At 41.3% G+C, this 14,907-nt stretch overlaps 1 protein-coding gene across 1 annotated transcript in view; it reads right to left on the bottom strand.

Annotated features, from left to right (window-relative positions):
- Positions 1 to 14,558, bottom strand: part of epha4b (eph receptor A4b) — a 109,082-nt gene extending 94,524 nt beyond the window's left edge. Inside the window, exon 1 of the mRNA XM_017472732.3 lies at positions 14,274 to 14,558. Coding sequence (XP_017328221.1) covers positions 14,274 to 14,373 — 100 coding nt within the window. The 5' untranslated portion in view covers positions 14,374 to 14,558. The remainder of the gene's footprint in view (positions 1 to 14,273) is intronic.
- Positions 14,559 to 14,907: the final 349 nt, after the last annotated feature.

Here is a 14,907-nt window from a genome sequence, read left to right as displayed (position 1 = left end):
ATGCACTTCCATTACGTTAACACTGACTTCCAGGAACGAGACCACTGATCTATTGATTGGACTCCCGGAAGGTAAACAAATGCATGATTTTGAAACGGTACAGAACTTTCAGGTTAAGAAAACCCCAGCTCTTGTTCTCATAGTGCAACGATGATGGTGGGGGTGGGGGCTCATTTCAGCTCATTTCAAATGTGAGTCGCTACCACAGGACATTGTTCTAATTTTTCACAACAAGGTAAACAACAAGGTGAAGATGGTGAGAGTTTGATATTGAAACTCAGAAACAGCTTAAACAGAGATGATTATATCAATCTCGTCATGACAACATATATTTTGCTGCGCATCAGCGTGGTTTGGTGCATTGTTTCACAAGCTGTTTCCTTGGTATTGCACCACGTACATACACATACATTTAGATGTGCATAATCAACAAGCCAATTGGTGGAAAACTGCATAGCCATAGGTAAAAGTCTTACCCTGGTGTAAAGGGGTTTCAGATAGTCCATTTTTATCTTTAACAACTTCCCTATACACAAACTCGGGAGGACTCGATTTTCCAAACAAACTGATTTACTGTTAATGAACACTACAGTGAGGGAAAAAAGTATTTGATCCCCTGCTGATTTTGTACGTTTGCTCACTGACAAAGAAATGATCAGTCTATAATTTTAATGGTAGATTTATTTGAACAGTAAGAGACAGAATAACAACAAAAAAATCCAGAAAAACGCATGTCAAAAATGTTATAAATTGATTTGCATTTTAATGAGGGAAATAAGTATTTGACCCCTCTGCAAAACATGACTTGGTACTTGGTGGCAAAACCCTTGTTGGCAATCACAGAGGTCAGACATTTCTTGTAGTTGGCCACCAGGTTTGTGCACATCTCAGGAGGGATTTTGTCCCACTCCTCTTTGCAGATCTTCTCCCAGTCATTAAGGTTTCGAGGCTGACGTTTGGCAACTCGAACCTTCAGCTCCCTCCACAGATTTTGTATGGGATTAAGGTCTGGAGACTGGCTAGGCCACTCCAGGACCTTAATGTGCTTCTTCTTGAGACACTCCTTTGTTGCCTTGGCTGTGTGTTTTGGGTCATTGTCATGCTGGAATACCCATCCACAACCCATTTTCAATGCCCTGGCTGAGGGAAGGAGGTTCTCACCCAAAATTTGACGGTACATGGCCCCGTCCATTGTCCCTTTGATGCGGTGAAGTTGTCCTGTCCCCTTAGCAGAAAAACACCCCCAAAGCATAGTGTTTCCACCTCCATGTTTGACGGTGGGGATGGTGTTCTTGGGGTCATAGGCAGCATTCCTCCTCCTCCAAACACGGCGAGTTGAGTTGATGCCAAAGAGCTCCATTTTGGTCTCATCTGACCACAACACTTTCACCCAGTTGTCCTCTGAATCATTCAGATGTTCATTGGCAAACTTCAGTGGGCATTTATACGTGCTTGCTTGAGCAGGGGGATCTTGCGGGCGCTGCAGGATTTCAGTCCTTCACGGCATAGTGTGTTACCAATTGTTTTCTTGGTGACTATGGTCCCAGCTGCCTTGAGATCATTGAAAAGATCCTCCCGTGTAGTTCTGGGCTGATTCCTAACTGTTCTCATGATTATTGCAACTCCTCGAGGTGAGATCTTGCATGGAGCCCTAGGCCGAGGGAGATTGACAGTTCTTTTGTGTTTCTTCCATTTATGAATAATCGCACCAACAGTTGTCACCTTCTCACCAAGCTGCTTGGCAATGGTCTTGTAGCCCATTCCAGACTTGTGTAGGTCTACAATCTTGTCCCTGACATCCTTGGAGAGCTCTTTGGTCTTGGCCATGGTGGAGAGTTTGGAATCTGATTGATTGATTGCTTCTGTGGACAGGTGTCTTTTATACAGGTAACAAACTGAGATTAGGAGCACTCCCTTTAAGAGTGTGCTCCTAATCTCAGCTCGTTACCTGTATAAAAGACACCTGGGAGCCAGAAATCTTTCTGATTGAGAGGGGGTCAAATACTTATTTCCCTCATTAAAATGCAAATCAATTTATAACATTTTTGACATGCGTTTTTCTGGATTTTCTTTTTGTTATTCTGTCTCTCACTGTTCAAATAAACCTACCATTAAAATTATAGACTGATCATTTCTTTGTCAGTGGGCAAACGTACAAAATCAGCAGGGGATCAAATACTTCTTTCCCTCACTGTACATTTCTTGTATAAAAATGGATAAACGGATTTACGAACAAATCCGTCCGTATCCAATTTGATAAACGACACGCAATGCTAGTCAACATCCCCCTTGGACAGCCCCCATCCTGTTTCCCAGAGTGATGATCCTTTCCTTATAGTGGGTTTCGGTGTCCTACCAATCTCAGCCACCACCACTTATTCTGTCCTCTCTCCTTTCCTGAGGATGGATGAGTACCACTTTCCTAGAGAGCCAGAAGCCTGATTCAAGATTATGTTCGTGACTGTAGAGTCATCTCTAAAAGAAATGAAACAAGGAAGAAGCAGGATGTTGCACATTTTATACAGCGTGTGCGTGGGGGGGGGCGGGGTTCACATGTCTAAACCAGCAATTCTTAAAATGTTCCCTGGGACCTCCCAGTGGTCCATGAACCATATTCAGGGGGTCTGTGATTTTTAGTTTTTAGTTTTTGTTACAGTGGTGGAAAACACATTCTATTGTCAATGTTTTTTATATTTAGGGGTCCAAGCACCAAAGCCAACTCTAATGTGTTATATTGGTGGAAAGTTCAGCTGCATTTTCCATTTTCTACACGATGCACAGTTCTCCATAATCAGATTTTTTTCAAATGAAATAAAACGTGTCAAATACAATGTGAAGCAAGTCCTAGCTATAAAATAAAGAAATAAAGATCATTCTTTTAGCCACAAGCCTAAACCAGTGATTCTTAAAACGCCCAGCCGATACAAAGTTTGAACATAGCTACATACCAAATCAAAAACGTTAATAGGAAGTAGCGTTTATTTTTCTTTGCCAATTTGTTAAACTTTCTTGCTCTCCAGGCTACTACTATGAATAAAAGAAGAATAACTGGGACATGAAATCTGCTTGTTCTGTACGCTTTGGCTATGTTTTTTTAGTGTCCATTCTTGATTAACGAACACTCATAGTCATAGATCGATCCTTCCAGGATTCCGCGATTTTGCAATCGCAGAAATGAACACAAAATCAAGCGTACTCCGCGATATTCGGAGGAGCTTGCAATTTTTCCGCACATTTGCGGCGAGACATGTCGTGTGACGTCATCATGACGTGCATTCATTCGAAGCCCTCTTTGATTCATGTGCGTCGGACATGAGTACAGCGAAAAGGCCTCGTTTACCAACAAACATCACTGAGAAAGACCGTGCGCAACAATTTCGTGCAACTGTAATTTCGCCAATTCAAGTAGTTTTCCGCAAAAAAAGCACAAAAAACTCTGCAAATTACATCCTAAATTTAAATAAATAAATAAACCCACAGCACAATCGAGCATTTTTGACCGCAACAAACACAAAAAAACTAACCAATATAAAAATCCTGTCACTAATACCAACACATTCAGGAGAGAAAATCCCAACGATCTCTAAGATTCGCCGATATGCCTTAAAATTATATCAAATTTCTCTGAAGCAGATCTTTATTGAAACAATTATCCGTCAGTTTCTCAATCCGATTTTCCGGTTTTTGTTTCTTTTCTCTTGATCCCTATGCACAAAGCAAATATCGAATGAACCAATGACTCAATCGTGGAAGAGTGACTCCTGAATGTGGACTGATTTGATTTGAGTGAGCAGAACAAGTAAGAAGATTCACCATCGCGAAAGGAATAAAGATCTTCGAGGAATGAACACTTCAGGGTTTTTTTTCTTATTTCTGACAGTGTGTGTAAAGATTTGTTGAATCAACAATGAATCCATTTCCTGATTCTTGCCGATCGTCTTTTTTTTTTATAACGTCATTTTTTACTCTTTATCCTCTCATCGTAAATCCACTCTTTTCTTTTTACCATGAAGAAAATGTGTGGGGAAAATTCTGGTGGGATGAAAGAAATGCTCTCTCTTTCTCTCCCTCACTCTTTCTCTTCCCATTTTCTTTATAATTCACTGTAGAGTCCCTTTCTCTCCTTCCTGTTGCTCTATGGATTTCTATTTGCCGTAAATGTCTCTCTATACGTCTCTCTCCAATGCTGCTTATCTGTTTTGACCTACATACCACTTTCCATCTCTTTCTATCTTTTTCTTTTACTCTGTCTAGCTTCCCCATTTCATTCTTTTCATTCTTTATTTTGCACTCTCTTTCACTCTATCTCTGCTGTGGCTTTCTCGTCTTATCTTGCATCATCCCTTTCCATTCTCTCTCTCTCTCTTGCAGCCGCATCTGTTTTATTCGAGCAATCTCTTCCCCTCTCTCTCTCCCTTCAACCTGTTTCCCTTTTTCTTACATCTCTCACTCTCTCTCCCACTTTACCTTTCCATTTCAGCTTTGTGTTCCCCTGTCACTCTGCCTTCATTCCTCGTCTCTCTTACTCTCTCATCATCCCTTTACCAAACTCTCTCTTGCTTTCTCTCCATGTCTCTCTCTATTCTCCGCTTTGCCTCTTGCTCTTTCTCTCATCATCCATTTCCCGTCTGTCTTTCTTTTCTGCTTTACTTCCTCCACGTTCTTTCGAGAGCACTTCACCCATCTCTCTCTTTCTCACACTCTTTCTTTCTTTTCTCTACTTTTCTTTCTCATCTTTCTCGCTTCATCCCTTTACTCTTCTCTCAAAACCACTTCGATTTTATTCCAGCTTTCCCTTTCCCCATCTCAATCTCTCTCTCTCTCTCTCTCTCTCCCCCTTATGCCATTCAATCTGCTTCCTTTTCCCTTACACATCTCTCTCTCTCCCTCTCTGCCTTTCCATTTCATCTTTTATCTCCCTCTCGCTCACTTCTCCGTCTTGTGGCCTCCCCCTCCTCCTCTCCTCTTTCTCCAGAAGACCCCAGCTAGCGCTCAGCCCTTCAAACTCTAACCTGCTCCATATCTCCGTGTCCTCCGATCACTTCTTCTCCATTACCTAATAAAATCCTGCCGAACCCCTCATCAGCAGCTCAAAGCCCAATGAAAAGCGGATCGTGAGCGGCCCGACCCTTCACAGCAGACGATCCGTCTCCATTCCAGTCTGTCTGGAGGATCGTTTTTACAGCAGACTCATTACTGTAACTGTTAGTGCACTGACAGACGCTGCTGTGTTTCTGTACGGAGAGTCTGGAGTAGCCGTGTTGATCAGCCGTGCTTTCAGACAGTCATGATGTTTTTTTTCCTGCCGGTCTCTGGTTTCAAACATGCTTAGATATCGATTAGAGTCAGCAGGCACACCTGAACATGAAGACAAAGGAGTGCAAAAGAAAGTGTGTAAGTGTGTGTGAGTGTGTGATGTCTTACTGGAATAAGACCCCTACAGAGCATAGCAACACGAAAGGCAAGGATATTGGGGTGATAAATCAATATCTCAGACACTTTTAGCTGGACTTAGGTAGTGCATCTCTGCAATTTAAATTGGACTAAATTATCTAATATTCTTCGATTAACTTTGTACCCAAAAACCCAATACAGTGTGCCCAAAAAAATACTAACTCACCATGAAAAACTCATAGCAATCTACCTGTTGACAATCTGCTGATTATTTTCCAATAAGAGAGCTTTGCAATTGATTACACTTGATAATTAATTCAAGAACAACATGTCATACTTATTTTTATCCATTTATAGTTACATTTCATGTTGTGGAACGTCCATGAAACAAGACAGTTCTCGTTATTGCTTACACGGTATGTTAGAACAGTTATAAACAGCCGTTCCTTCCCCATTCATGTGATCTTTGTCTTCTGTTTTTGAAGACTTGCACATGGTGGAAAACTTGCTTACGTGGTTACTATGGAACTGCTGGAGAAGCTACTGTTATATAGCTAAAAGAAAAAGAATAATGTTAATCAATCAACACCTTCTGACCAATCAGATTTGAGAATTCACCAGCGCTGTGGAATAAAACAGCATAATTAATAAACCATCCTTAAACATGCTCAATCATAGTTTGCTAGCATGTCGCAGAAATTAACACAAGATCAAGGAAATTTTTCAAAATTACCGCAGATTTTCCGCAGATTCGGGTCGAGACGCGTGACATGACATCATCACAATGTGCATTCATTCGAAGCTATCTTCCATTCACGTGCGCCGACCATGAGTACAGCTAAAAGGTCTCATTTACCAACAAACCTCACTGCGAAAGACCGTGCGAAACTACTTGGTGCGACTGCAATTTCGCACATTTTCGCCAGTTTTCCGCAAAAAAAAAAAAACCTGCAAAAACTCATTGCAAATTCTGAAAAATAACACAGCAAAATTGAGCATTTTTGGCAGCAAAATCACAAAAAAAAATTCTGCGAAATCCTGTACAGATTTCCACATCTTTTGTGTTTGCTTCGCCTTTTTTTTTGGAAGGGTGAAACTTGTAAAAAGAAAAATAAATCTGATTTTTATTTATTTATTTATTTAAAATAAAATGGTTTGGAAACAAATAAACCTGTGTCAGTTTAGATATCATTTGAACAGATTGATATTAGACTTACCAGTAAAAAATGGTGGATCGGATATCAGAGAAACATATCAGAGATCGGATTCTGACTATAACGATTATAACGAAGCTTGGAACTAAAAGAAAGATGTCTTTTTATATTTATATGTTATTCTTTTTAATGTATTAAAAATGTAAGTGGGGCACACGGTGGCTTAGTGGCTAGCACGTTCACCTCCAGGGTCGGGGGTTCAATTCCCGCCGCGGCTCTGTGTGTGTGGAGTGTGCATGTTCTCCCCATGCTGCGGGGGTTTCCTCCAGGTACTCCGGTTTCCTCCCCCAGTCCAAAGACATGCATGGTAGGCCGATTGGCATTTCCAAAGTGTCTGTAGTGTATGAATGGGTGTGTAAATGTGTATCAGGTATCAGGATATTGATGGTAAGGTAAGGAGTAACCACTGTTCGACACTTGAGCAAGACCCTCACATCTTCACTTGGATTCCTGCCTCAACTGTGAGTCACCTTTCGATGAAATATGGATCTGCAAGGCATAAATCACGACCTCATCACTGCGTTTCAATTCATTTCGACAGGAAAATAACTCCTAAAAGTTTCACAAACTGAATGAAATGGCAAATGGGACCGTTGTTATGTCGTGCTGAAAGGCAGAGGGTGCCAAAACTTTTAGCAGCCAGTCTCTCGAACAACATTCTCTAATAATAGTGTTCCATTTGTGTGGGATGAGGATCAATAGTGCCAGGATTAAGGCGGTTGCATTCGTGTGTGTGTGTGTGTGTGTGTGTGTGTGTGTGTTCGTTTGTGTGTTGTCTTGATCAGAACCACACTCCCACAGAGAACTCCCACGATGGGTTTTGGTGGTCAAACCAGTACTGGTTAGACAGACGCTTGTGTGTGTGTTTATATCTTCATACCTGACAGTTTCGTTAATGTGTTGTCTAACCTTATAAGATTTAAGGTAAATAATACGTTAAATATTGTTTGCCATTTTTGCTACATTACTAATAGACTCTCTCTCTCTCTTTATTTGTTTGTCTCTCTCTCTTTTGCCTAAAACACACTAGCTCACTCTCATAATCTGGCACTCGCACACACATGTTGACTAAAACACAGGCAACGCCTGTACGTAAACACACACACACACACAGCTTGACACATGCAGCTTTTACCTAAAAATCTCACTCAGAAACATGTGCGCTCTCTTTTTTCTCTCTCTCACTCTCACTCTCTCTCTCTCTCTCTCTCTCTCACACACACACACACACACAGACACACTAACACAGCTGAATAAGAGCTGTGAGTGCTTCTCGGAGCTGTTGTTCTGCTCTCCACACAGTGCCATGGGTGAGAGCGTTGTCCTGGCAACAGCAGAGCATGTAGTGTGCGTATGTGTGTGTGTGTGTGTGTGTGTGTGTGTGTATGTATGTGTGTGTGTGTGTGTGTGTGTGTGTGTGTGTGTGTGTGTGTGTGTGTGCCCTCTATCGCACTCCCACACATACATTAAGCAGAGCCAGGACCCACTGTGCCTATTCAAGCCCTGACCATGCTGGGTCACACAGCAGCCAATGGCGCATTAGCAGGCAACGAATCGAAACACATGAAAAGACGGCCGACGATGTCTCCGTTACACGCTCAGACCGTTACTGAAAGCTAATGTAGCAAAAAAACAAACAACCAAAAAAAACGTTAGCTACGTATTATATAGCTGTGTGCTGTTATGCTGAGTTTGGGGAAAAAGCAGCAAAAACAGTGTGGGAATAAAATACGTAAATATCAATGCCATGATTCAACTCCTTTGTTTATTTATTTTCCTATTACAACACTTACCTAAGTATCGGACACTAATAACTGTTTGCGTCTGACATGATACTGACCCAGTTAACTCGGTTAGTGGAACTGCTTCTGCCGTTAGTCAATAACAACAAATGTTTCTTTTACTTCAATAGAACAATTTTTGCCTTGTTTCCTTCAGTTTATTACTCACTGCTATGGCGAGGCATGAGTTTTGGACAAAGACGAGGCTGGAGTGAGAAAAGAGCAGAGGAAGGAAGAGGCGTAATGAAATATTTCACCAAAAAAACAAACAAACAAAGAGAAAAATGGACATACAGTAGCTTGGTACCATGGTAACACTTACCATGTGACTGATAGAATTCTCAGGTCCCTGGACACCAGGAAGACCGACAGGGGAACGAAGGAAAATCGAGACGTCTAGTTCGATTCCAGAAAGAAGACAATGTGACGAACGATCGGTGAGGTCAGGGTTCAAGTTCAAAAGGTTTAAGATTACATTTCAAAGGTATCTTTAATAGAGAGAGCAAGGGGGCTCTGAATTGCGCTTCAACTCGTAAGAAGAGCGTTGTGTGTCTCGCTGCTCAGTGCTCGCTTCACTCATGAATACCTTCGTTCCGGTCAGCAGTTCTCACTCTTGTGATGGAAGGTACTGTTTAGAGAAACACCATGAGGTGTTTCAGCAGGTAGGAAGATGCTGATGTTTTCGCACTTTGCTTTGATCAATCATCCATCCATCCATTTTCCGTACCACTTATCCTACACAGGATCGCAGGGAGCCTGGAGCCTATCCCAGAGGATTCAGGGCACAAGCCAGGGGACACTCTGGACAGGGTGCTAACCCACTGCAGGGCACAATCATACACACACTCGCACATACGTTCACACACTACAGACAATTTGGAGACTCCAATTGGCCAACACCGCATGTCTTTGGACTGGGGGAGGAAACCAGAGTACCCAGAGGAAACCCCGATGAGAACATGCAAACTCCACGCACACAGGGTGGAGGCAGGAATCGAACCCCAAAAGACGAAGCTGCGAGGCAAACATATTTCTAACCACAATACATCAATCTTGTTGTACGTTAACGTACAATCGGCTTACGTGACATAGTATCACCTGGGATTGAAGCATTACAAGTACGAATAAATATGTGACTTTACTTTTACGTTCCGTTCACAGTCAGCTTCCAAAACTGACTTTAGAGGCTTTCTGCATGCACAACCATGCCTTTTTCAACTTTCCTCTTGTCACTTCTCCACCCAAGGCCACTCTATTCTGTCACCAGCTGACAGCGTAGCTCGAGCCGTGACAGCGGGTGGTATGACACGACTCGGAATCTGAGAATGACTGATCGGCGTCTCTTTGTCTTTTCCGTTCTCTCGACGTATAATATGTTGGTATGGGGAAAAAAATCTCATTCTCTGATGGCGCTTAAGTGCTAACCACGACGTGTCCTGCGGTGCATTATAGTATCAGTGACCACTGATCCAACGACAGTGTTGTAAAATAGACCCAAGCTCTGGTTTTACTGTTGAAGTGCGCATTACTTGCTGGGGGATACTTCCGTTACACCTCTTCCACTGCAGTGTGTTAAATTTCGGAAAAGAGCTTTCAGTGAAAACCGCACGATATCAGATTGTCGTGTCATGTGTATGTGTATAGGAGGGGTGTAACACGATGACACTATCTGTTTACTGCTCCAAATATCTGTAGCCTTCCAAAAATTAACAAATTAATAGTAATAATAAAAATAGTGCTCCTCCTATTCATATCTGTCTCCATTTAGAACACATTATCTGTTTATTTCAGTGGATATCTTGCATGCTAATGCTATACACCTGACCCCTGAAAGCCAGGAGTATGAAGAAGATGGTACGTACTAGATATTGAATCAAAGAAAGAAAAAGTTGAAAAGGCAGACAGAAAGAAAGACCTAGCCCAATGGGCTCGTCTATAGTGCTGCGGTTAACAAGCCTACTGTTTGTTTTTTTTGTGCTGCGCTAATGTGCCAACGCACTAATGCACACAGCACAAAGCCTTTACTCGAAGCGGGAACTGAAGATGAGGAAGGACGACGGACGGCAGGCAAGCGGACGGATGAATTCAATTAAGATGAATAAAAGGTCATGATTGGAGGCCTAACAGAGAGAAAGGGGAGCGGGGCACTCGTGTGGAGCTAAGATCTTTAGCCTGCTATTGTGTCGACTAGCCTGCTAATGAGCATCTTTCTAGCTGAGCGGCATAGGAGAAGTGCTTATTTGCAAAAAAAAAAAATCATAAAGAGAGCGGGGGAAAAAAAGAAGGGGGGTTATAAGGAGGAACAGAGAGCTAGCTGTTCATTAGAAGCAAGGATAGAGACTTTCGCTAACTTGAGGAAACTTTTCCTTCGGTGGGTTAAAGGAAGTGTTGCTTTATGGACACTTCAAATGATGTCTTTCACCCTTCAGAGTGAAATCATTATAAAATTCATTAGCTAACAATGTGCTGCCCAGACTCTTTTTAGAAACCTAAAATAAACGAGGTAGCTAGCACAATATAGTAGCATATAGCAAGTTAGTTAGGTAGTTACTGTAAGAGCATTGATACAGACTAAATGAAAGTTTATGATTACGTTTCAGCTGCGTGTTGTTGTTTCTGTCCTCACATTTCTCTTCATATGTTTACCCACAAGGTGACTGCTGTGTTATGCTAGCAGGGAGGTTAAACGACAGCTTAGCATTGGACGTTTATGTATTTATTTATTTATTTTGCTCTGGATTTTTTTTTTTTTGTTTATTAATTAATTATTTTTATTTTATTTTTTTTACATTTACTATAAGTTTCAATACCCCCCACCCCCAAAAAAACAACAACAATAGAAATCCTCATAGAATTTTAACGGTTTTAATGGTTATAATGGGAATTGTATTAGTTTTAATGGAAACTGTAATGGTCCCTGTGGGTCTCTACTGGTTATTTGTTACCTTCTATTGGTGGCATGTTCTGTGTAGTGGATACCATTATGGACCTGTAATGGTTTTAATGGTTAACTGATGGTTTGTAATGGTATTTGTAGTAGAAACATTATGATTCCACATCATTTGGAAAGCCGTATCCCAGAAGTAATCCCAGTAACAGAGGTGATCTGACTGCAAAAAGTCCAAGTTTAAGGTCACGCGAAAAAAAAAAAAAAATCTGGTTCATTCCATCGCCCTGACATCCACCTTGCAGATTTTTAGGAATTTTGAGCAGGCATTTTAAAAAAAACCCAACAAAACACTGACCTTTGACCTAGAAGCAGACAGTGATAAAGTGAAAGACATGGACTGATAGTGAACTGGTGATGCTGTAGCATGCGTTGGCACTTGAGCGAGATGTAGAAGGTTTCAGTCTCTCTCCAGAGGAGGGTTTAAACACGGAGGCCAGACAAACAGAGTTGTGTGTGCTTACCAGAAAAGACGACCAATAGTGTCTCACCAGTTGTGTGGCTCTGAGCGCGGCTAAGTCCCGTACACCGGAGATAGTGAGACCTGGCCGGCCAATGGAAGCACAGAACAATCGGCATGTAAACCTTTGTATCCAATTACTCTTAGTAATGAAGTTATATCAGTAAAACGGGCATCAAACTGATATCTAGAGCCAGATGTTGAGCGTGAATTCTCCGCAATTCATTTATTTATTATCAATTAAAACTACTTATGTTAAATTCAATACAACGGAATAATTCAATAAAAGTATCAATGAAATCTATATTTTTATTTCATATAATTAATTTCAATGATTTTTTTTGATGGCACTTCGTTCACAAACTAAATAGAGCATGATTATATATATATATATATGTCATCAAACATCGTGATAATCGTGATATCATTTGATGTGATGTCATATTTGTGTCATATCGCCCCAATACTAGTGTCATAAATGTATGTCATACTTTAAACAATTATTATACTTCAACATTTATATTAATCTTTCTGTGATTAATGGGTAACAATCTTAATCTTGAGGCGCAAACATATGCTCATTTTCATTGTATTACTCTGTGATGTATATTTAACACATTACTTATATTCGGATATATTGTTTTATTCTTTTTTTTTCAGAAAAATTTATTGTGGAGAAGTCCTCCTAAAACCTTTAAACAACAACAACAACAACAAAAACAAAAAACCTGCTATTCAAAAACCTTTCAACTGAATTAAACCCACCAACCAGGATCAAGCTCGACTTAATCTGCTTTAAAGCAGGAGGTAAAAACCAACCGCTGCTACGCTGCAAGAGACAAACGACTGGCATGATACGCTGAGGGCTGTTTTCTTCACTCGACGCTCAACAGAGCCAAGAGGTGAAACATTTCTCTTTTCCGTGTGAGTGAGTAGTCAGTGTGTAGTCCTTCACCTAATGGTTTTGCAGGACCTCGGAGCTTGGGTGGAGCTATGCACGTAAGATGTTTCCGAGGTAGAAAAATGAATAATGGATTCAGAATATGAAAAGTGTGTGGTGGGAGTTCCAGGCTGAAAAAGAGATCTCATCGTGGAACACGATAAGGAGCGGATGCTGTGTGTGCGCCCTCTGCTGTTCAGAAGGGCGTCCTCAGTCCTTACAGGATTGGAGGAACAGAATGAAAGAGACAAGGCGACAAGACCTGTTCCTAAGGTTCGTACTAGGGTATTAGAGAGAAAAATGATAGTTATGCCTGACAGGCTAACATCTTTGAGTAAAAACATATCAGAACAAGCTTGTAACAGAAACAGCGGTTGTGTAGAACTTAAATGGTTTGCACGTACACTGCCTTGGATAAGACACGGTCGCAAATTTTTTCGTTTAGTTAACAAGTCACAAAACAAGCACTCTCTTCTCAGCTTCTGAGAAAGAACCATCCAAAGAAAGAAAGAAAGAAAGAAAGAAAGAAAGAAAGAAAAGAAATACAGTAAATTTCACGTGTCGTTCTGCGAGTCAAGTTTCCGTGTCCCCAAATGCCAGCCTTCTCCCAGTAAAGTGAACCGATCTGAAGAGAAAAGGTCAACCCCGAGCTGTCTGAGCCCGGCAGGAAGCGCTGAGGAACACACTCGGAACATTTATCTACATCATTACTCTCATTTAACTCCCGTCATTTGGGTCAAATTGTTTGCAGACGTTGTCCAGCCACAAAAAGCTGTGTGTGTGTGTGTGTGTGTGTGTGTTATTGGCGTTGTTATTGGCGTTGTTATTGAAGGAAGCATGTGGACCCAAGATTACCGGGTTGGATAAACAAATCTGAATGTACTTGAAAACCAGAAAATTCCGAAAGGACCGAATTTTGGACCTGGAAAACTTCTTGACGAGTTTTTTTTTTCTTTCTCTCTTTTTGTCATACACAAAAGAATCTCATTTAGTATTTAGCTGATAGATTAAGATGATTGAAGCGTGTAGCAACACTCAAAATTTTTCCAAGACTCAAAACTGAGTCTTAAATCAGAGTTCCATATTTAATCCAGGCATCATTTTAACCAATCATAATTATTCATTCTGACTCTTTATATGGTGCTCCTGATGTGCTTGCAAGGTCATAATGCATAACATAAATCATAACACTGCATTAAAAAAAGAACTTCATTAAGTCTGTGTGTGTGTGTGTGTGTGTGTGTGTGTGTGTGTGTGTGTGTGTGTGTGTGTGTGTGTGTGGACAGAAGGCATTGCAATAGCAGAATAGATCAGAACTACTTGAACATCTGCCCCAGATGCGCATTTCCTCCATTGCAACACAACCTGTAGTCCAAATAAACAAATAATTAAATAAATAAATCAAAGAAAACTCTTGGAAATGTTAGCAAGACCCTTAAGAAAAAACATTTGCACGCTCACGTGTTAATTAGGAAGCACGAAACAATATTTCCATACTATTCCCAACTCTCTCTTCACACGCGCGCGCGTCCCTTACCTTCATTATCAGGATAGTTCCGCGCGCATCGGCCAGGTCCCAAGCAGGAAAAAAAAAGCAGCAGGAAAATGAGGAACGGGTAAATCCGAGAAAGTGCCATGTTCAGGCTGCGCGCTTCAGGGAGCGCGCTGCATCCCTGATTTTCCCTTCCTTTCACTCACACACACATATACTGTATATATATATATATATATATATATATATATATATACACACACACACACACATACACACACATGCACGCACAAACACGCGCGCGCAAGCTCTGGGTCGCTTTCTGTCCAAGTTGTGGCTGCTGCAGCTGCTGAGCGGAATGAAGAGGCTCGCGGAGCGGGGGGCGGAGTCAGGCTGGGGGGGGGGGGGGGCGTGTCAATCAGCCGCGCGCTGCCAAGATAACTGAGGAAGGAAACCAATAGGAGATACGGAAGCGCTTGTGCGGGTAAAAGGCGCGCGATTGCTATAAACAGCTGGAAATATGAATTAGTTTTGTTTGTTTGTTTGTTTGTTTTTTAAACTACAGCATATATTTTACAGCTGAGGAAAAAAAAGTTTAACCATAGTTTCTGGGTTAAAAAAAAAAAAGTGAAACTTTTGCATTTCATTTGCTTTATCCTGAAATCGTTTTATCCTGGTC

The sequence above is a fragment of the Ictalurus punctatus genome, chromosome 7, assembly GCF_001660625.3.
Source record: "Ictalurus punctatus breed USDA103 chromosome 7, Coco_2.0, whole genome shotgun sequence".
In the NCBI taxonomy this organism is placed as follows: domain Eukaryota; kingdom Metazoa; phylum Chordata; class Actinopteri; order Siluriformes; family Ictaluridae; genus Ictalurus; species Ictalurus punctatus.
This window is presented reverse-complemented; position numbering and strand designations above follow the sequence as displayed.